The following is a 23,652-nucleotide window of genomic DNA, read 5'->3' as shown; positions in this document are numbered from 1 at the left end:
TGCTTGGCAGGAGCATGCAACCCTGCTGCCCAGAGCGCTGCCCGCGCGGTGGCGTGACTGTTGGGGAGGAGCCGGGGGCTAGCCTTCCCGGCCAGGAGCTCAAGGGCCGGGCCGGACGGTCCCGTGGGCCGAATGTGGCCCGCAGGCTATAGTTTGTCCACCTCTGATGTAGGACAGTAGTCCATTCTTGACATTAAATACAACAACTCAATTTGAAAGAACATGTTAATAAGTTTTGTAATTGATTTTGTTTATAGTATGGAACCACAGCATTGATTTGGGCTGCTAGGAAGGGTCATTTGGAATGTGTGAAATACTTGCTGCAGATGGGCGCTGATGTTGATCAAGAAGGGGCTGTAAGTACCTAATTTTGTTTTCCATGGTAAGATGTGTCCACATGTCTTGTTTCCAGGATAAACAGATTTACGTTTCTGATGTGCAAAAATAAAACAAAGCTAAATGTTGACAATGAAGAAAATGCAATTTATTGGTCTTGATCTGTGTGCGGGTTATTTTTTAAGATATGATCAAAAAGGCATACATGAAATCAAACTATCAGAGAGCTTTTTATGACTATAGATTTCGTACTTTTAGCTGTGACATTGCTATATAATTTTTTTAACTGAATTTTAAGTTTAACAGATATATTACAGAAACAATTCATAGATTCATAGATTCTAGGACTGGAAGGGACCTCGAGAGGTCATCAAGTCCAGTCCCCTGCCCGCATGGCAGGACCAAATACTGTCTAGACCTGATAGACATTTATCTAACCTACTCTTAAATATCTCCAGAGATGGAGATTCCACAACCTCCCTAGGCAATTTATTCCAGTGTTTAACCACCTGACAGTTAGGAACTTTTTCCTAATGTCCAACCTAGACCTCCCTTGCTGCAGTTTAAACCCATTGCTTCTTGTTCTATCCTTAGAGGCTAAGGTGAACAAGTTTTCTCCCTCCTCCTTATGACACCCTTTTATATACCTGAAACCTGCTATCATGTCCCCTCTCAGTCTTCTCTTTTCCAAACTAAACAAACCCAATTCTTTCAGCCTTCCTTCATAGGTCAATGGCGCACACTTTATTTCTTTGGATTTATACAACAATGAAAAGGAACATCTGTGCTGTGTTTTATGAGTCACAACTTAATAGATTGTCAGTTGCTATTTTTAGAGATTTAACTACTGTGTCAAAACTCTCTGATAAGCAGAATCTTGGTATGCCAAGGACCTATCACATGGTGCTATTGGAATAATAAATCATATATAAAAGTTGGTGTGGCTCTTCGTGTTTTCCAGATAATGTTTAAAACATATTGCTTTAGTTGCCTATTTTGTCTTATAACTGAAAGGCTGTTTCAGTTTCTAAATTTTTATTGAAGACTATTCGATACTTGAATTGAAAATAATGTAGTTAGTTCATTTAGAAAGGTGACATCTCTGCATAAAATGTTCAGTAAAAATTCCATAAGAACACGTAGTACTTACATTAAATTCATATGGCAGCAGCCTTTCTCAATCTTTAGTCTTGCAAAGGAAACATGTAGGCAAACCCCTACACCTGAGCAGTTCTCTTTACAGGATTGGGGCCTAATGTGATAGAATAAGCTGACAGTCCCCAAGAATTCATGTAAATGAATTGCATCCTGAATTCAGATACAATGTTATGCTTTGATGAAGAGAAATGTTGAATTTGAGTGTAGTAGGGTACTCTCTCAATATACACTATATGTTGATGTATGGGTACTGAAATAATAGTCAAGCCCTAAACTAGTAAAACAGGAATTCTGTTTGGCTTCACAACATATGGATCTTTGATGAAAATGAATATTTAAATTGCTCTAATTATACAGGTTAAAGTGGGTGCTGCAAATAACCCTACAAAAAACAAAAAAAATTACCCCCCCCCAAAAAAAACCTTTCAGCGTTCTTCTTATCATTTAAACATTTCATATCATTCACATTTAGATTGTGATATTCTCACTCTGAAAAGTAGTGCAAATACTCCTCACATAATCCCATTGAAATCAGTGAGACTGCTCAAGAAGAAACATACTACTTAATGTAAGGGCATTACAGTCTAGTCGCTAGTGAAAACTTCGCTATCTCATTAACATTTCATTCTTGATAACTCTTCAGATGGTTGGAGGAGGGACAGTGGAGAGTAATATTCTCACTTCAAAGTGAGCAATAAAAAACAGTTTGTGTTCTGGGTGTTTGTGTAATATGTAAACAAATTAAAAAAGTGGTTCTAATATATTTTTCTGAAATGAAATTGGCATATTTAGTGCACTGATGAACTGATATTATTTTCATAATACTGCAGAAAGATTGTACAGTTCATATTTTTTTCAGAAGTTATGATAAATTGCTTTAGGTTTTAATGCTCACATTTAGAAAGTTCTTTGAGATAGTGCCTGTTTGTTTATTTTTAAACTTTATAAAGTACATACTACCATATACGGTACATTTAATAAAAATCTATGCTAACATTTGAATGCTTGAGAAAGTATTTGATACTTTCCTGAGAAATCTTTCATTCTTCTTTAGATAGCTTGCAGTATTCAGGTATTATAGTTATTTGTATCCCTTATTTAGGATGTAATATCTTCTTCTTTTTTTTTTTTTAGAACTCTATGACTGCACTTATTGTAGCAGTAAAAGGTGGTTACACTGACTCAGTAAAGGAAATTCTGAAAAGGAACCCAAATGTAAATTTAACAGATAAAGATGGAAATACAGCGCTGATGATTGCATCAAAGGAAGGGCATACTGAAATTGTGCAGGATCTACTTGATGCAGGAACTTATGTGAACATTCCTGATAGGGTTAGTAAGTGTTCTGATGATAAACTTGGTGTCAAACATATGCCTGATATATTAGCCTGCATAACTTTATTCCAGTGTATAGTGGTGTGACTAATTCATATATACTAAATATTTTCATGTTTATTTTTTAATTTTCTGCCACTAGGTGGCAGACTTTTGTATTACCATTTTAAATCAGCCATGGGCCACATGCTTGATAGGAAAAAGAAATGCTATTTGTATAGAGCTAAAGAAAGTCTAACATTCTTCTGGCATTACGAGTCTCCACTAATGTATAGATGGACTAATGTCACCTCTTCAGCAGGCCTTTTTCCAGCTCCCTTGGTTTGTAAGTCATGAAATCCATTCAGGACCTGAGTTAACACAGCAGTGCAATACACTGTGGGAACATCCACTTGAGTTTCTTAACAGATGTTCTTTTTTGTTTTTTGATGTCCTTCCAAAAGATATGCTGTAGGTCAACCATAATATATTGAACTCAGGATTCATTTATTGGGCGGTGAAGAATAATACCCTCCCTTGCTGGAATTACTGATTGATATTCTATGGTCTTTGTTATTCAGTAAATGAGAATAAGTGATCAGGGTTGTCCCTTCTAGCATTAATATTAATTAAATAAATATTGTTTCCCAGAAAGTCAGTTTCACTTTTGACAGAGATCAAACTTTTTTTTCTGACACAGCAGGTGTTTAGAAAAATGTAATGGGTCTGGAGGCACTTTTTAATAGTTTCCAAAGTGTTTCTAGCATTGTCAAGTTACAAGGTAGTGGAACTTGGTCATGCCATTCTGGATTGGCATCTTGCTTTTTCTCTCTTCAGTAGTGATAGAAATTTAGCAGCTAATATTTCACAAGCTGTCATTATTGGAATCAAAATGTTAAGCATACTTTTCTAGGTCTAAAACAAAGGACACTGGCACCATTTGAGTTCATAAGCCGAATTTTTTTAGTAAAAAAGGGAAGCACCAGAGAAGGGGGTCAGCTTATGAACGGGTATAGAGGGGGAGAGGTGGGACACCCCCTTTCCCCCAACAGAGGGAGCAAGGAGAGGCAGCACAGCCAGCAGAGACAGAAGGGAAGAGGCGGGGCCAGAGTCTCTCTGTTTCTGGCCACGCTGCTCTTCCCCCAGCCTCCAAAGCAGCTGCAGCTCCGTGTCTGGCAGGCTGCAGCTGTGCCACTTCCCCCCCGCCCCCCCGCTCCTCCTCAAAAGCAGGCTGTGGCCATGCTGCCCGGCCCGCTGGAGCACACTGTGGCCGTGCCGCCCAGCCCAGCCTGCTAGAGCAGCTCCAGCCAGGTCAGAGACATCCTCCCCTGGCCCTCCCCAAATAAGGTGGGAAGGGATGGGATGGGGAGACTGGGGGGGTCCTGGGCTAGGGGTGGGGTCATGTGGGGGGGTGGTCACAGTGGTTACTCCCCTGACTCCCATCTTCTCCCCTCTCCCCCCCAAATTTCCCCACCAGTTGCTGTCCCGGCCCATCAGGGTAAGCAGGACACTTTGTTTACTTAGGTTTACCTCTGTGCCTGCGGACACTCGAGGTAAACAAACCATCTCGGCCCGCCAGCGCTTATCCTGATGGCCCGGGAGCCAAAGTTTGCTGACCCCTGAATTATAGGGTTGGCTTATGAACGGGTTATAAAAATTTTCTATTTTTACTTACCTATCTTGGGGGGGTCGGCTTATAAACGAACTGGCTTATGATGGAGTATATACGGTAGGTAAAATTGATGCATAAAAATGATACGAATCATTTTACAGTGGCAAGTTATCATCATAATGAATTATATGTATGCTACTACCTCTTGTGACTCCACTGCTCTAGTGTTTTTTTGAAAGCAGAGGCTTAAATCATATTGAAAGTCATTGGCGGTGGCTGCGGGAGGCGGGGGAAGATAGTAATCAGAATGAGGTTAAAGTAAGGTCTGATATCTTTGAGCTTGACAGAATTAGTAGGGATTGATTTATACCATTAAACAGCTAAGATTTTGTTCTGCTAAACACTAACGCATAATATATTTGGCTCAGTGACAAAAACTCCCAATGGTTGCTGCCAGAGTTCAAAAAGTATGTATTTTTGCCTCTAATGGTTTCCACACTTATATATCCACTTCATGTGTCTCCTAAACAGTTTTGTACTAAACTGCAGTGTGTGTCTGATGGTATATGTGGCATGAAAAATTATTGGTCTTACAGAAACAAAGGTTAAAATACTTAATACTCTCACCTTCTGTTAGGAGCCAGATATGTAGTGACTTCTAATTGGAGTGGATTGGAATTCCTCATTTTTAAATTTTCTGATTTGGGTCCCAATTTATGAGGTTTGGTGTTGGATGAATAATTATTTCACAGTTCCAAAGGATATTTAAGATTATTATATGCTCTCCCATCTCCCCCACCCTTTCCTTTTCGGTACAAATTTAGGTCCACTACTCATTGTGACAAAAAGAAAAGAAAAAATAAAAATTTGAGATAGAATAATATTATGTTGATTACGGTTGTCACTGCAAATGAAAACAGTATTACACAGAGGGATTTAAAATAGTGAATAGCGGTAGCACTAGCACCCATTTTGACTTGCAGCATTTAAGTTTAGAATTTTGCTACCAGGGAGGGGATGTTACTGAAATTCAAGCCCTTAGACTGCTTATACAAAATGGTGATTAAGTTTACATTTACTTGTTCATTTATTTACTGATGGCATTTATTTTCTCTATTTCACTATGGAAAAAAATTAGACAAGTCATATCAGTTCATGGCTTCATTTTTTGTACGCTATAACAATTACTAGTTATGTGAATTGAGAGTTATTAAATAAAATTTAAATTGGATTTTAGGTCTTATTCTTCAGATTGTATACCCATATAATTCCAATGACTTCTTTTTTTATGTTGGAGTAACTGAGACCAGAATCAACCCCTTGCATACAACATTTATTTATCAAAAGAGAAGACCTCAGTATAAAAAAAACCCCCATTGCTTTATGAAGAAAAAGCACAAATTCCTGAAAGACTTGAAAATGACTTTTCTGTAGGCTACCTATGAATTGACACAGACTTAAGCAAGAAAAATGTATCATTTCCCATATTTATTTTTTCTCGTTCTTTCTATGCTTGCTTTATTTTAAGATTTGGTCCCTCAAATTGTAATCTTGCACATGATTATGTTTTACTTCAAATGCTTAATGTCTGACCTCTTTACAATAAAAATACTTGTTGAAAAATGGAAGCCTTTTCTACTATCTGAGTATACTTAACCAGTGTAAACTACTAATTGGTAATCTGAACTTTGTTATATAAAGATTTAGTAAAAATTGACATGATTTATATGTTCATAGGCTATAATTTGTTATCTAATGTGATTTTCAGGCAAAATATTATGTTTTCTTTTTGGTAAATCATTTTAATCAAATGAGGGAGACTACCCTATTGATCCTGTTTTCTATCATTTAATTTATTTCCAGAGTGGAGACACTGTGTTGATAGGGGCTGTTAGAGGAGGTCATGTTGAAATTGTGAGGGCCCTGCTACATAAATATGCTGACATAGACATTAGAGGTCAGGTAAGTACAATGGTGTTGATTTTTTTATGTCCCTTAGGCGGAATGTGAAGTTGAGAATTGTACAGTTTCCTGAAAAATACGACTTGAAAAATTTGTCCATAGTCTGCCATCCAGAGGACAAAGTTTACTAACTAGTATGAAGAAAAAAAATCTCTTCTGACACTGCTCTTGCAGTTTGAATGAATAAATCTTCTATGCTGTATTTAATAAAAATATATTGTCAACCAAATCTTTATTTTTAATTACCTATCAGAAAAAATATTTATTGAATATATTTGATGCATTTTACCAGTATTCCCATAATATATTTGCTGAATAAATTATATTAAATATATTGGTGAAATTCACTGAGAAATATTTGTTGTCAGTACTATTTGACCAGGCCTACTCACAACATCTTTCTTGTTTTTATTAGAACTTCTTTCCCTTCCTGACTTAACTCCACTCTTTTTTTTTCTCTTTCTTTTAATACTCTGCATTATCATCAATTACTTTAGTTTTTTCTTCCACACTCCGCTTCTACTCACTTTTTTCTAACTTCTTCCATGTTTTCTGTCTCTTCTTTCTTCTCCCTCTGAAGCCTCTCTCCCAATACTGTATTTTTCTTTTCAAACTTATCACATCCAATCATTCCTTCTACTCCTTTAACCTTTTCCCCACCACCTTTATGTTGGTGTGTGATAAAGCACCCATGCCATAGTTGCTAGAACACTAAACTTACTAGCCAGAAACAAAATAGTTATGGTGCCCCAGTGTCTGTGCAATGACCAAGAGAGAAGCCAAGCTGTCTCCCACAGCAGCTATGAAAGGGGGAGGGTTTTTTTAGGCCTCCTTCCAGCATGCTGTCACTGGACCCTGCTTGTGAGTTCCATCTTTGTCATATCAGCTTTTGTCTACTACATGGCTGATAAAATTGGAGCCATTTAATGTCCTCAGGCTGCTGGAATAGAAAAGGAAAACTTTCTTGTAGTTGCTTGGCTGCTACATTGAAGAGGGAAGGCTGGGTCACCACTGCTTGACCTCCTTCCCCACGTCTCTGTTTATTAGGTCTTCCTCACTGAATAGCTTCTGGTGCAGGTCAGAGCTTTTCCAAGCAACAGTGGGACAAAGTTGCCAGTGAAAACAGACTAAATAAAGCCAGATCATTTTTCATTGTATTGTGGCTTGCTAAAATTGTAACAAACAGCAGAGATACTTTAGTAGTGTGTTGGCAGATTTAGACAACACTACACCGATTAATACATGGTTAGTTTTTGAAGGGTTCTCAGGTTATCTTCTCAGGCAAAAGAGCTAGAAAATTAATCTTTTGATTCTGCAAAAGTTGATGACCATTGCCTACAAAAGCTTCCTGCTTGCCCTTGGTGAGTAAACAAGTGGATGTTTTCCCCCCAAGCTCTGCTTGGAGAAATTGTATGGCTTGTAGACCAAGTTTTAAATCTAAATATTAAAAACTACTGTATTTTTTGGCTAAATATTTAAATCCCAGGCCATGCAAATAGACCAAACTTCTCAGTGGGTCTGCCAGCACAGTGAAAAAATGACTGAGTACTTATAAGCTAACTCTAGTGGTGAGACCTTCTATTCTTCCTTGACCATAAATCTGGGACCACTTGATCCTGCCTAAGCACAACATAGTCAGGCACTAAACTGATCACCAGAGCCAGTATCTTACACTAGTGTTTCCAGTACTGTAGACTGTGAAGCATTTTCTTCTGGTCCTTCGTGCTGGCTATAACTTCTGCTTTCTTCTGTACATGCAAAGAAAGAGCTTGGAGCCCTGTAAAACAAAGAGTAGCTTCTGCTACTAGAGGCTCTTGTGAGAGGGAGAAGAAAAAGGACCTGCTCCTCAGGCCTGGAGCTAGCTTTGTGATTAGATCTATGAACCATCAACAGGAGAGGAATTCCAGGAGAAACAGGACCAGTTGGCTGGACACCATACCAATCCAAAAATATCTACAACTAGAAATATACCACATGTATACAATGGCAAATGACATAACGGAACTCTGTATTGCAAGCCTTCATGTCTCTTCCCTGGCTCCCAATTCATGAACTAGTTGCAAGCCCAACAGATAGTTCCACACCAGTATCCTTCCTTGAACTTGAGAGTGGGTAGGGAAAAAAACATACACAGGGTGGGACAAGAAGTCAAACCCATGTCCTGGACCTGCTTGTACAGTCACCAAGGTGTCTGGCCACCAAATTAGGGTGGCCTGAAGGCTTTGTTGCATTGGCAAACATTGTTCCCATCATTGCCCTATGCACTACATCTTGGGCGGTCCTCACTCATAGAGATGAACCATCCAATCAGATTGCCTTGTATGCTCGTCTCTCTGAAGGCTTCCTTTCTTCCCCCATTAATGTTACATAGTGTGTGAGAATTCCCCATTTGTCCCTGCCCTACTGCTTCCAGCAAGCCAATCTTGGGCGAAGGGATGGACTGAATTGTTCATTAGCTCTTGGCTAACATGTTCACAATTTATTTTTCATAGTTATCTAAAAACTCAGTACAAAGACCTCTGATCTTGCAAGTGAAGAAGATTTGGGCCGTTTCTATACTTGTATTGTAAAACCTATCTGAGAAAACCTAGCAATCTGCAAGAAATGGTGTTGATTTTTCCATAGGTAATACATTTCCCTCTGAGTCATTACTGAAGCAATGCCCTAACATGGTATTAGGAGTTGCTCTGTTGTTGGAAGTGTCATCTTTTGGATGGTACTTAAAGCAGGTCCTGACTATTTTGAGTAATTAAAGATCCGCCTGGCACCTTATACAGGTATTATCCCCTATTTTCTAGCCACATTCTGATGTAAGGAATTACGTTCTGCTTACCCAAAATCCACTTGAAGTTTTAGTTGGATGTGATCGTGTCCTCTGCCTTTCTTGAACTGTGATATAATTTTGCTGTGTGACTTTAAATAGTGATTATCCCATAAGGTCTACAAAATGGATGCTGCTGGATGAAAAGTGCTGTGTAAATCCAAAATGTTGTTTGTTTTGTAGGATAGCAAAACTGCTTTATATTGGGCTGTTGAAAAAGGAAATGCTACAATGGTGAGAGATATCTTGCAATGCAATCCTGACACTGAAATGTGTACAAAGGTAAGTGACTGGGATTGTAACCACAGATATGGTGTGTTTATTATTCTAAGACTCTTCTCTTTTGTTTTCCTCCTGCATGGATTTGAAACCATAACACCAAATTCCAATTTTGTTGGCAATGCGGACAGTTCATTCTTACAATACTGGTTAATTTCAGCTTTATATTTCTGTGCTATATAATTAGTGCTCTGTAGCCATGCCTTTTGCTGATAGGAACCAATCACTGCTCGGTAAGAGCCATTCAGTAGGGAAACTGAGAGACTCTTGTTGGTGATGCTGGTGTTGCTGAGGTAAAGGGAGTGGCAGTGTATGTGGTGAGGGAGAAGGAGAGACTGTGCTAATAAACTTGAGCTCTGACAGTCAGTGATTGCATGTACAGGAATTGAAAAGAGAGAATACTATACATAGCAATGATTTAACTTTTTTCCCAAATGCATTGGTAGCCATATTATGGGAATTTTCCCCCACCCCCCCGCGCCCCTTTTAGATTGTTTATGAAAGCAACTGGCTTTGGACTGTGTAATGAAGTGTCTGTAGAAAGGCATTTACATTGCTTATGATGAATGCCTTTGGTCAGTTTACTGTGTTCTTGAAGAGTAAGTGCATTTTTAAGGGAAAAGTTGGGAAGCACTATTTTTTGTGTAGTGATGCTTCTAGAATTATAAAAGTGTCCTCTCTTAAAAGTTAATTTTTGGTTGGTCAACTAATTATGGTTGGTCAAAAGGAATGATGATGTATGGAGGTTTTTATATGTTTTCTTCTAATTTTTCCTTTTAGGATGGAGAAACACCTCTTATAAAAGCAACCAAGATGAGAAATATTGATATAGTAGAGCTTCTGCTGGATAAAGGAGCTAAGGTTTCTGCTATTGACAAGGTAAAGAATATTTGGTAACTTATTTATAGAATGTCTAGTCATGTTAATTTTGTACACAAATTTGGTAGTGAATCATGAGTGTTTTTTGCAGCCAGATAGAGCCCTGTCTTTTGGGAAAACCAGACGCCTGGCAACTCTAGTCATAAATGAAATTCACAAGACAAAAGCAATTCATAAGCTGATATACACATTTTCTCAAGCTGTCACATTATGTGTAAATTGAGTTGATTATGCTTGATAAGAACACTAGAAAGTAAAACATATATAGGTTCCATCCATGAATATTCATACTTTTAAAGTTTTAATTTGTATTGTGTTCAGTGATATACAGTACCAGAAGAAGTTAAATTTTATATTCATGCATAAAAAGGAATTTCACAAATGCAATAAAACAGTCGAAAACAAGCAAGTGCTAATTGATTAATTCTGCCAGGAGTACAAGTCTGGGCAAGCAATTTCAAAATAAGCCCAAAGAATCATAACGCAATTTAATTAACCTGAGGACCAACAGTGATGAGATGGACAAAATCATGTGGCCAAATGTGTCTCCTTTCTCTCTGTTTAGATCAGTGTTACTGTTTGGCACTCATATTTGGTTTTGATTGATACTCTAAAAATAATTAAATAAGTGAGTCAAAGGACTAACATGATGTACTCTGCTGCCCATAATAACCCCATAACCTGTTCTGTGTATTTCTTCTTGCTATTTTCTTCTTCCTTCCACTCCTGTCTTCATCTTACTCTATATGTTGTCCGTTTACATTGCAAGCTTTTTGGAGAGACAGGCTTGTTTTCTTTTACATCTGTAAAGCACTGAACACATTTTTGGGAGCTAAATAATAATGAATAACAAAATTAATGTGGTATTGATTTGTTGTTATGGGAAACTTTAAAACCTTGAAAATGCTTTCCTAGTTAAAGCTGTCAGTGTGACACAGTTTTATACAGCAGAAAATAGCATAACTGGTTTTTAAGTGTCTGAAGTTACTAGAAGATTGATGTTAATAGCAACTTTTGGTTTCACGGGCCTTAAAATATGGAGAAAGACTACTTAAGATAGCTGAATTTTTTATAATGTATTTTTACTACTATTATCCTTTTCCGTTACCTACATGTTGTTAACCTTTTGGTGAATTTCTTCCATGTTGTGTTAGGGAGCGTGTACCAGGGAGGGGTTTATGTCATTAAGATTTCTTTAAAATATATTTTGTTTCGGTGAATTACACCACACTAATATTTTGAAATATATATTACATTCACAAAAATGCATATGCATCCGAAGAAGTGGGCTGTAGTCCACGAAAGCTTATGCTTCTTCGGATGCATATCCGAAGAAGTGGGCTGTAGTCCACGAAAGCTTATGCTCTAATAAATTTGTTAGTCTCTAAGGTGCCACAAGTACTCCTGTTCTTTTTGCGGATACAGACTAACACGGCTGCTACTCTGAAACCTGTCATATTACATTCAGAATCTCACTTTTCAAAATTAACACCCATTGCTATTACTAGAGTTTTTCACTTGATTTAATTACAGAAAGGAGATACTCCACTTCATATTGCCATTCGTGGAAGAAGCCGTAAACTTGCAGAACTGCTTTTAAGAAATCCAAAAGATGGCAGACTGCTTTATAGACCCAACAAAGCAGGAGAGACACCTTATAACATTGACTGTAACCACCAGAAAAGTATTTTAACTCAGATATTTGGTGCCAGTAAGTGTGAGCATTATTTGTCTTTTCCTTAAGTATTGATATCTGCTTTTGAAGGGAATAGAGCTCCTACTAGGATTTAAAGGATTAAATAACTAGGTGCATTAGAAGAATCTTCTAAGGCCATGTTTCTGTTTATCCCATTGTATGATGAAAATTGAGTGTAGTTTAGAAATGTGCAATTTTAATATGGGGAAAGGTGGTGATCTGCAAATTAGAGCTTGACAGGAATATAGTAGGAAAATCCGTTATTCCAGAGTCCGATTAAATTTAGAATTAAGCTTTTGTCATTTGTTTCTGAACAGAAAACTAATGTGAGATGTGTCGACAATGACTCCCTTGCATTCGGTTTTGGCTATATTTAGTTCTTGTTTTTGAGAGGAATTCATTTGCTTTAACTTGCTGCAACTGTGGGATATTGTTTGAGTCCTTGCATATTAAATCTTAATAGTTTTGACAACTATACAGTTCCTATGAGCTGCATCCTATATTCTAACTATACTGTTTTTAAACTTATGGTTGAAATCCAGTTGAGCAGGAATATATATACAGAAATGATGATTTTTTATTTTGTTTTTCCATTGAATTATTTATTATACAAGTAAATTTGTCTTGATTTCAAGTAATTGTGTGAAATATAGAATATGAAAAAAACATAATGTATTATATTTACATTACAGGGCATTTGTCTCCTACTGAAACTGATGGAGACATGCTGGGTTATGATCTCTATAGCAGTGCCTTGGCTGATATTCTCAGTGAGCCAACCATGCAGCCACCTATCTGTGTAGGGCTGTATGCCCAATGGGGAAGTGGGAAATCTTTTTTGCTCAAAAAACTGGAAGGTAACATTTGATTTTTAGCTTTTTTGTATGTTTAGATACCTAGTCAATAAAATATCACATAGGCGTTTCTACACTGAGGTAGACCTTCTAGTCCAGTATCCTGTCTCTGGTCTGATAATATATAACTCTTCTCTGAAACTCTCCCCCTCTATATTGCACCCATCAATCAGGGAAAATATAAAACATGAGGATTGATAACCTTTAATTTTGCTAGTGCTGCCATAAATTTGTACATTTTATACAATATCTAACCAGTTTTTAAATCTTGCTAACCTATTAGTCTGCAAGGCTTCTCCTGCAACAGTGAATCCCACCACATGGTAATTCTGTTGCTTTGAAAGTATTTCATTTTCTTAGTTTGGAATTTTACTTTCAATTTTAAGTTAGTTTATCTTTGTATTATAGGAAAGGGTGAATACTGATGGCTGTTTCTTTGTGATATTATTTGCTTTTTTTATGTGTATCACCCATCTTCTAGTTATCTTTCAAAACTAAATTCTGGTATTTTTTAATTCTCTTATGTAAGTGTTCTCTGATTCTAGTCATTTGCCTTGCCATTTTCAGGACCTTTTTATTTCAGAGGTTAACTTCTTGAGAGCACATAACCAGGCTGACTGCAATATTTGAAGAGAAAATCACCATTAATTCATTTAATACCATTTAAAATTTTTCCATGTATTCTCTATCCTCTTTGTAATGCATGTAAAGTCTTATTTACTGCTGCTCAATGAAATTTCCAGGTCGACCCTGTAAATATTTGAGATGTTCCATCTAATTCATAAAAGTTAAAGTATCATCTTACTTCTAAGATGTATTAACATGATCTCTTCAATTTAATTTATCATCCTAATGCCCTGTCACTCAAACATACTCATTTCTGCTTAAAAATTGTTATGGTTTGAATAACTTAAATAATTATTACTTGAGCGAATATATCCATTCACTCCACCTTATCCTTACCATCATAAATAAAAGTAATGTATGTTATTGGTGCTAAGTTAACTTTTCTATTTGGAGAACTTTCATTTGTTCTCAATGCTTTTTAGCTGTTGCTCAGTCATTTTTTTTAATTGATGCCACGATTTTTTTACCTCTCACGCCATGGATACTAAATATGTGTTGCAGGAATTCTCGTTTGTATGAACTTAAACTGAAACCCAGAAATAAATACATAACATAATGACTTTCATACTATGATGGTTATTATCAGGGTTCTAACACAATTTCCTTGATTGGTTTGCAGGAATTTATTTTTTGTGTCATAAAAATATACAACTAAGGTTGACTTTTCTGTATGCTTTTTCTATTTTAGATGAAATGAAAACTTTTGCAGGACAGCAGATTGAACCTCTGTTCCAGTTCTCTTGGCTTATTGTATTCCTTACGCTCTTGCTGTGTGGAGGGCTGGGTTTATTGCTTGCTTTCACAGTGGACACAATGCTCGGAATAGCTGTGGCACTGAGCTTATTAGCAGTTCTATACATATGCTTTAGTAAGTCTGTTTTCACTTTATATACAACATACTGGTTCTATCTATTTTTAGAGTTCAGTATTTATTCATAAGCAAATGCTGTACTTCTGAAAAAAGTCAAGTAATTCTGCAAAAAAACACAAAGAAAACAGAGTGTTTATTTTCATTGTTTTTAATAATAAACATTGGAGAATAAACTTAGTAAGAACAGCAAAATAATGCATTTGACTTCATTAATATGGGTTAGAACAATAGCTGTTAAGTAAAAATTCATTGACTCAACTCCCATATCTTAATTTTATGTCACTTCAGTTCTGGAACTGAATATTTTTAACAGAAGCTCTTAATATTCAGGCAATAGCAAGGTTTTAAAAGAGTAGAGCTCAGTTTTTAAAAATGAACATGTAATACTTCAAATGATTGAGAGGGTGTGATTAAAATAGCAGAAATATTTAAAAACAGTTGGAAAAAATATATTAAGATTGAATTAAAATATATATATATATCAAATTAACGATAAAATATCATATAAAATGTAATTGTTACCAAAACTGGCATTGCAAATCCAGGAAATTCAGAGATAAATTAAACTGAAAAGCTGCCCATATGTGTTAAAGTGCAGAAACACCCATTTTAAGTCCCCATAATACCCGTAACTCTGTTTTATCTTGATGCCATGATGGGGGCAGGGAGGATTAAAAATAATTATTTTTTAAAAATTTGCTTTAAATTAATTTGATACTAGACATTAATATACCTTAACCATAATTGTATGATTATTGATTACTATCACTATAGGACTGAGTTAATGTTGCATCTGTGGAACAGCACAAAGCAGCCAGAGTATACTGGTGAATCTGACTCTTAATTTGCTAGCATGAAGCCACAGAACTTCTAAGAGCAGTAATAGTTGGGGCCAGTCCAGTGATATTTGGCAGCTAAGTAATCTATGAATGAGAAGTCGTGACATACATTCACTTTCACTCTACTAAGTCATATCAATTAATTGAATTGCAGCATGCACATTAACTGGTGATTGGTTGAGTTACCGCAGATGTCCTAATTGCCCCATATAAGTTACCTGAGCTACTGGTCTGGACCTGTTTTAGTCTATAACTGTAACAGATACAATTGTTAGTAGCATAGCTTTATTGCAATCTGATTTCTTCAAACATAGACAATGCACAAGATTTCAATGATTTTTAACTAGTTTAAAGAGTCTGTTTTAGTAACTGTCCATTATTAAGGCAAAGAATGGTTTGAGTGCTAAATTTCTTGAGGGACCCATTTTTGGTTTGTTTTAACTTAAATTAGAGTATTTACTTAACTATGGAGTCATGACTAGCACTTCCATAATAAAATATGAGAAGCAGTTTCTCATTAGCTTTCTTGCCAAGCTCTGAGTTTGATACTCTATGTATATACAGATCCCTTTGCATATCTGACAGTGTTCTCAGAGCCACCTTTTTCTTGCTTTAAAATTCCATCTCAGTCATGAGAGTTATATTGCAGCTGCTATTCTTGTGATAAAAAAGACTGGATAGGGCCAACTTTAGAACCCAGAAATGCTGGTTTTCATTTGGTGAAGGGACCACTGTTGGGTGTAACAAGGCCATTATACTTCTGTGGCTTGAGCTAACTGTCTCCACAACACTTAGTTCAGGCCACTAATGTGTAACTGGCTGTGAATAGAGGCTAATTCTTTCTTTTTCATGCCAATTCCAAGTACTACAACAAAGCCACTTGGTTTCATTAGTTCTGCAAGTTTTGATAAGTATTAAGGTCTTATCTGTTCAGACTTCCATGACTTTTTTTATATTGAGATGTTAAGAAAGTATTTTATTACAGCTGTGATTTACTTTGGTGGCCGAAGAGAAGGAGAAAGCTGGAACTGGGCCTGGGTATTAAGTACAAGGTTGGCAAGACATATGGGATACTTGGAGCTGCTTCTCAAACTGATGTTTGTGAACCCACCAGAATTACCAGAGCAAACCACTAAAGCTTTACCTGTCAGGTTAGAGTTATTTCATATGTACTTTTCTCTTTCTCTTTCCTACATAATTCAGTTTCACATTGTTATCAATCTATAAACAGTACAGGGAAATAGGAATCCAGCAGGATTAAGTACGTGTAGTTTATTCTCCTTCAAATAACTCTTTATGTTCTAGTAAGAAAAAAGAGTAAGCATTGATCAAGATAGTTGATCAAGATAGTTTGCAGACAATAATATTGGTTACCAAGATAACCATGCAAGATTTATTCATATTAAAATCACTTGAAATATGCAACAGGTGCATTAAGCTTATTCTTATGATATTTTAAGGATTGTATATATATTTTTAATGATCATCATGTTCAAATGAATAGTATGTATTTGTATTTCTAGAATGATACCAAATATTAACCCTAACTTTTGTGATTGCTGGTAGACTCCCTTATGCTTTACCGAGAAGCTAATAAAATTACTTTATGCTTTATGCTCAATTTGTACACGCCAATTTAACTAATAGCAATAAAATTTAGATTAAAATTGTAATATTATAGTTTGAAGTTATGATTTAGTTTTATTCTTCCTTTTCCTCATGTAGGTTAGTAAATCTCAACATAAAATAGCTACCCTATCACAAGTGCATGTATAGATTAAGTCTAGTAAAGTTTCAAGTAGTCACAGCATGTAATTCTTAAAATTATGTATATACTTTTCAATACATTTACATCAGAAAGGCTGATATGGATCCTTTGTTGTTCATTAGTTATGCATTTTTCTATCTTTGGTTACTACTGCACTCTAATCATGTACCTATATCAATTAGAAACTTATTTACTCCCATGCCTTTTAATTGACCATGAAACTGCTAAAGTACTGGTATTGTCTTGTCTTGTTTTTGTATTTTTCATCCTGGATATATATGAGAGAATCCTGCACAATGTTATTGTTGGATTAGTCTTTGGTTTTTGTGGATTGTGATCATTAAAATTTTGTCTTTTATATTTGCACTCTGAGACACTGTGAGACGTGTATTTCAGTAAATCAAATGCTAAAATAAGACAGGGATGGAAGCAAAGGAAAGGTTGAAAATGGGGGAGAAGGCGGCAGGGGAAAGAGACTAAATTGCTATAAGAGCAGTGGTATACCTTAAAGAAACTCTTATTTAAATGTTCATTTTGCCACATTTGAAAGGGTACCCTTCAGTGGTAGGGGAATAGAAAGGTTTTATTTCCACTAGCCAAAAAGGACTTCTACATACAAGATACATATTCTTTTTGTCTCGTTTCAGATTTCTATTTACTGATTACAATAGACTGTCCAGTGTAGGTGGTGAAACGTCAATGGCTGAGATGATTGCTACCCTTTCTGATGCATGTGAAAGGGAGTTTGGTTTCTTAGCAACAAGACTTTTTCGAGTGTTCAAGACAGAAGATACACAAGGTATTTATTACTCAAATGACTTTTCTGATTTTTCCATTTCACTGCAGTTGTAAAGTGTTCTGTTTTTTCACATCAGTACATTGTTTATGTCTAAACTGTAAGTTTTTGATATGTAGGAGATAGACTACTGCTTTAATTGTACCCTTTCCATTCACCTTGGAAAAATAAGCTGTGAAACCATAGTTTTTTATGTAGAAAGATTATAGAAAAACAATTAGCTGAAAGCAAAAGGTATTCTTGAGCATAGTTGAGAATTTTTCATAAATATATATATGTAGAACAGTGGTTCCCAAACTTGTTCTGTTGCTTCTGCAGGGAAAGCCCCTGGTGGGCTGGGCCGGTTGTGTCCGCAGGTTCAGCCGATCGCAGCTCCCAGTGGCCGCGGTTCGCTGCTCCAGGCCAATGGCAGCTGCTGGAGCAGTGAACTGCGGCCACTGAGAGCCACGATCAGCCGAACCTGCGGACGCGGCAGGTACACAAACTGGTCCGGCCCTCCAGGGGCTTTCCCTGCAGAAGCAGCGGAACAAGTTTAGGAACCACTGATGTAGAAGCTCATTGAAAGTTACAATTATTTTTCTTGCCAGTTCAATCACCTCCTTTTTGACACGTACAGAGCAAAAAGCATTGGAGAGAGAGGTTAACGGCAACCTGTGTTGCTCAGCAAATAGGCTTTTGCATTCTATATTAGTTGTAGATTTTTCAGGATGCGTGACTTTATTGTGGGAATAATGACTTGACAAAACTGAACTTAGAAGACCCAAAAGTACATATCATAGAATCATAGGACTGGAAGGGACCTCAAGAGATCATCTAGTCCAGTCCCCTGCACTCATTGCAGGACTAAGTATTATCTACACCAGGGGTCGGCAACCTTTCAGAAGTGGTGTGCTGAGTCTTCATTTATTCACTCTAATTTAAGGTTTCGCATGCCAGTAATACATTTTAACGTTTTTAGAAGGTCTCTTTCTTTAAGTCTGCCACTGAATGTCTCCATGCATTCAGCTGTGCCCTATCAGTGCAGGAGGCCTGCATGAGCTCGGAAAACATGTCATCGTGAGTGTGTTTTTTTTCGCCTTCTAATCTGCGATAACCTCAGGGACAGAGATGATGGGGGAGCATAGCAACATTTATCCTACGGGGGGATAAAAAGGGAGAGTAAAATTTAAGATGATACATTTCTGAGAACAAAAGGGAGACTCTTTTACAGTGAATCAAGCAGTTCACAGCAGACAGCACATGTGCTTTAGGTACAAGGTCGCATTTTGCCTTTTATATTGAGCACCTGCCGGTATGGTGACACGTCACACATGGCTGGGCAACAGAATTCGGTTTCCAGGCAGCCATGGAAAGCCAAAGGGTACGCGGGTTTGGCTTCTAACGCCTTCATAACATGTGGGAATATTTTCAAACTGCAGTGCCCTCCTTTCCCATAGCAAGCAATGCCGGTTGGGTTTTCCATTTAAAAGGAGGGGCTGCGGTTTTCGGGTGGATGTGCAGCACACCCCTCCCCCCACCCCTCCGCGTGGCTATTCTCGGGGATGATCCCTTTTAGCCAAGCGCAAACACCCCAGCATGAACGGGGTCCTTTTACTGTTCCCTTACAAAAATTCCCCTATTTCAACCAGGTGACCATGAATGATATCACTCTCCTGAGGCTAACACAGAAAGATATAGACCGAATGTTATTTGAATGCGACGAAAACCCAGGACCATTCTCTGCCATGCTTTGTGCTGCAATGATTCCAGACTACTTGCTACTGGCTTGGCGCGGTAAAGTGCCCTACCGTGGAGGATGAAATAAGGCAGCCCTCCCCAGAAACCTTCTGCAAAGGCTTTCAGAGTACCTCCAGGAGAGCTTCATGGAGATGTCTCTGGAGGATTCCCGCTCCATCCCCAGACATGTTAATAGACTTTTCCAGTAGCTTTACTGGCCACCAATGCATCCGAAGTCTTCAGGGCAAATCAAACATTAAACACTATTGCTTTTAGACCCTGTACTGTAGTTACAAATGTGCACTCACCAGAGGTGCCTTCTCCGCCTTCAGGGTCGGGGATCCCACCATGGGAGGGTATTGGCTCCAGGGTGATGAAAAAGTCCTGGCTGCTGGGGAGAATGGATTCACTGCTTGGCTGCTGTTCATTCTCCTCCTCCTCCTCCTTCTCCTCCTCCTCATCCACAAAATCCTCCTCTGTGTTGCGTGAGATGTCCCCTGCAGATGTCCATGGACAGTGGTGGGGTAGTGGTAGGGTCCCCCCCCTAGAATGCCATACAGCTGATCATAGAACCAGCATGTATGGGGCTCTGACCCAGAGCGACCGTTTGCCTCCTTTGTCTTTCGTTAGGCTTGCCTGAGCTCCTTGACTTTCACACAGCACTGCTGTCTGTCCCTGTGGTAGCCTCTGTCCATCATGCCCTGTGTGATTTTTGGCATATATGTTAGCATTTCTTCTTTTTGATCCGAGTTCTGCCTGCACAGATTCTTCTCCCCATACAGCAATCAGATGCAGTGTCTCCCGTTCGCTCCATGCTGGAGCTCGTTTGCAATTCTGAGGGGACTGCATGGTCACCTGTGTTGCTGAGCTCGCCACGCTGACCAAACAGGAAATGAAATTCAAAATTTCCCAAGGCTTTTCCTGTGTACCTGGCTAGTGCATCGGAGTTGAAAGTGCTGTCCAGAGCGGTCACATTGGAGCACTCTGGGATAGCTCCCGGAGACCAATAACATCGATTTGTGTCCGCACTACCCCAAATTCGACCCAGCAAGGTCGATTTTAGTGGTACTCCCCTCACTGGGGAGGAGTACAGAAGTTGATTTTAAGAGCCCTTTAGGTCAACGGAACAGGGTTGCTTGTGTAGACATGTTCATTATAAACTCGACCTAACGCGGCTAAATTCGACCTAACCCTTTAGTGTAGACCAGGGCTCAGTCTTCTCTTTTCCAGACTAAACAAAGCCAATTTTTTCAATCTTCCCTCATAGGTCATGTTTTCTAGACCTTTAATCATTATTGTTGCTCTTCTCTGGGTTTTCTCCAATTAGTCCACATCTTTCCTGAAATGTGGCACCCAGAACTGGACACAATACTCCAGTTGAGGCCTAATCAGCACGGACTAGAGCAGAAGAATTACTACTTATCTTGCTTACAATACTCCTGCTAATACATCTGTAACCATGCCTTCGTGGATCACAACTGAGGATGCCAAATTCAGGATGAACTGCTGAGAAATAGGGCAAACACAACCCAAAACTGGTGGTTATTCTTTTATAAGATATACCAAACCAGCCACAAAGGTAAACTCCTGTTTCATCACACTGGCTAACAAGAAAACATAAAGGCAATTTCCTCAGGCATTCCAGTTCTTATATCACCACGAGAAACACTGGATTCAGAGATGAGTGGTTCTTTACAATCAGTGTAATCAAATAATAGGTTCTTCTGATCCCAAAGGACCAGCCACACACCCAGGTCAATATATAACTTAGATCTTACCCAAAAATCACGCTGATGCCAGTCCTTTAGTATCTAAAATCTAAAGGTTTATTCATAGAAAGAAAGGTGAGAGTTAAAATTGGTTAAAGGAATCAATCACATACAGTAATGGGAAATTTCTTGGTTCAGGCTTGTAGCAGTGATGGAATAAACTGCTGGCTTAAATCAAGTCTCTGGAGTACATCCACGGTTTGGATGGGTCATTCAGTCCTTTGTTCAGAGCTTCCATTTGTAGCAAAGTTCCTCCATAGGTAAAGAAGCAGGATTGAAGACAAAGTGGAGGTGTTTCCCCAGGGCCTTTTATAGGTTTTGTCATGTGGAGGGCATCCCATTGTTCTTACTGTGGAAAATTACAGCAACAAGATGGAGTTTGGAGTCACATGGGCATGCCCAATTTCCCTCAGTCATTGCAGCAAGCCATTACCTACATTCCAGACAGCACGTTTACATGACAGTCCACTCAGTGTAGATGGTCGTCTCCCATGGTCCATTGTCAGCCAAGTGTTTCTTGATGAGCCACTTAATTCGAATAGTCCCTCCAAGATGTGTTGGAGCAAACATTTGAAATCCAAGTATAGAGCCAATACTTATAACTTCAAATACAAAAATGATACATGCATACAGATAGCAGAATCATAACAAGCAAATCATAACCTTTTCATAGACACCTCACTTGACAACCTTTGTACAAGTTTTTCTGCAAATATATAACAGTGGTTGCAACAATTATCTATATCGTCCTATTTTAATCAGATAACATCACAACATCCCAGAGTGATGTTAGGTAGTTTTTTTTGCCACATTGTTACACTGTTGACTCATAATTAGCTTGTGATCCACTATGACCTCCAGATCCTTTTCAGCAGTACTCCTTCCTAAGCAGTCATTTCCCATTTTATATGTATGTGACTGATTTGTTCCTTCGTAAATGGAGTACTTTGCATTTGTCCTTATTGAATTTCATCTTATTTACTTCAGACCATTTTTCCAGTTTGTCCAGATCAGTTTTGAATTTTAATCCTATCCTCCAAAGCACTTGCAACCCCTCTCAGCTTGGTATCGTTCACAAACTTTATAAGCGTGCTGTCTGTGCCATTATCTAAATCATTGATGAAGATATTGAACAGAACCGGACCCAGAACTGATCCCTGCATGACCCCACTCGTTATGCTCTTCCAACTCTATCACTGTGACCAACTCTGATTGTGACAGGAGTGGGGCAGACTTTTCTGGTTAACCACAAATGGAAAAGGGTGGGCTCTTTTCATCGAAGATGTTTGCACTTCCAGTAGCTGTGAGGAGTTAAAAAGCATTCATGGCTGCTGACTGACTTAACAGTCAAAGGGAAGACATTCTTAACAGAATGGGATTTTGTGAGGAAGATGAGTTCTTCAAAGCACTTCTCAATTCACACAAGCATTTCCTCCATCTTGGCTGAGTTCAGCTTCAGCCAACTGGTCTTCACCTAGCTACACATGCAGCTTTTGGTCAGGCATTGAGGAAGCTGGTAGGTGATGCTGTTTCATTGATGATAGAGATGATGTGGTGGGTGTAATCTCTATACTGCCGTCACTCTAGCAATGCTGTTTTATTTATTCCACTTTACACAGTGGCTTCATATAGGTACTGAATATGATGGGGAGAGGATTGAGCCTTGAGAAACACCACAGGTGAGGGATCTGTAGATTGAAGGAATAATTGCTCATTGTTACCAACTGGGTTTGGTCTGAGAGAAAGGAGAAGGAATTTCATTTAATCCCTACAAGCTCTCAGATATCAGACAGGAGTATGTAATTGGTGTTAAATGCAATCAGGAGAATCAGCAGGAATGCAGATATTACGTCACTTGTCCATGGACAAAAGAATAATTCAATAATAATAATTAATGGAGATATCCCATCTCCTAGAACTGGAAGGGACCCTGAAAGGTCATTGAGTCCAGCCCCCTGCCTTCACTAGCAGGACCAAGTACTGATTTTGCCCCAGATCCCCAAGTGGCCCTCTCAAGGATTGAACTCACAACCCTGGGTTTAGCAGGCCAATGCTCAAACCACTGAGCTATCCCTCCCCAATAAAAACAATTATTTTTTCTGTTCCATGGCCCTCCCCTTACTGACAGGGTTCTAGGATACTAGCACTTGTCAAATGAAGTTGGAGACATTTTTGCTGGCTTCTTGATCATCTTACTCCAAGTGGAAGGGGGGGGAGGGATAGCTCAGTGGTTTGAGCATTGGCCTGCTAAACCCAGGGTTGTGAGTTCAATCCTTGAGGAGGCCACTTGGGAATCTGGGGCAAAATCAGTACTTGGTCCTGCTAGTGAAGGCAGGGGGCTGGACTTGATGACCT

The 23,652-nt window shown here is 38.3% G+C and overlaps 1 protein-coding gene across 4 annotated transcripts in view; it reads left to right on the top strand.

Annotated features, from left to right (window-relative positions):
- KIDINS220 (kinase D interacting substrate 220) overlaps positions 1 to 23,652 on the top strand; it is a 171,004-nt gene that overhangs the window by 40,589 nt on the left and 106,763 nt on the right. For all 4 annotated transcript variants that reach the window (XM_054021763.1, XM_054021762.1, XM_054021760.1 and 1 more), the window contains exons 7-16: positions 258 to 356; positions 2,629 to 2,826; positions 6,284 to 6,382; positions 9,387 to 9,485; positions 10,263 to 10,361; positions 11,895 to 12,072; positions 12,750 to 12,914; positions 14,227 to 14,406; positions 16,234 to 16,399; positions 17,664 to 17,815. In XM_054021763.1, coding sequence (XP_053877738.1) covers positions 258 to 356; positions 2,629 to 2,826; positions 6,284 to 6,382; positions 9,387 to 9,485; positions 10,263 to 10,361; positions 11,895 to 12,072; positions 12,750 to 12,914; positions 14,227 to 14,406; positions 16,234 to 16,399; positions 17,664 to 17,815 — 1,435 coding nt within the window. The remainder of the gene's footprint in view (positions 1 to 257; positions 357 to 2,628; positions 2,827 to 6,283; positions 6,383 to 9,386; positions 9,486 to 10,262; positions 10,362 to 11,894; positions 12,073 to 12,749; positions 12,915 to 14,226; positions 14,407 to 16,233; positions 16,400 to 17,663; positions 17,816 to 23,652) is intronic.

Source organism: Malaclemys terrapin, chromosome 3, assembly GCF_027887155.1.
Source record: "Malaclemys terrapin pileata isolate rMalTer1 chromosome 3, rMalTer1.hap1, whole genome shotgun sequence".
Classification (NCBI taxonomy): domain Eukaryota; kingdom Metazoa; phylum Chordata; order Testudines; family Emydidae; genus Malaclemys; species Malaclemys terrapin.
The sequence above is the reverse complement of the archived record's forward strand: the minus strand, read 5'-3'. Positions and strand labels throughout refer to the sequence as shown.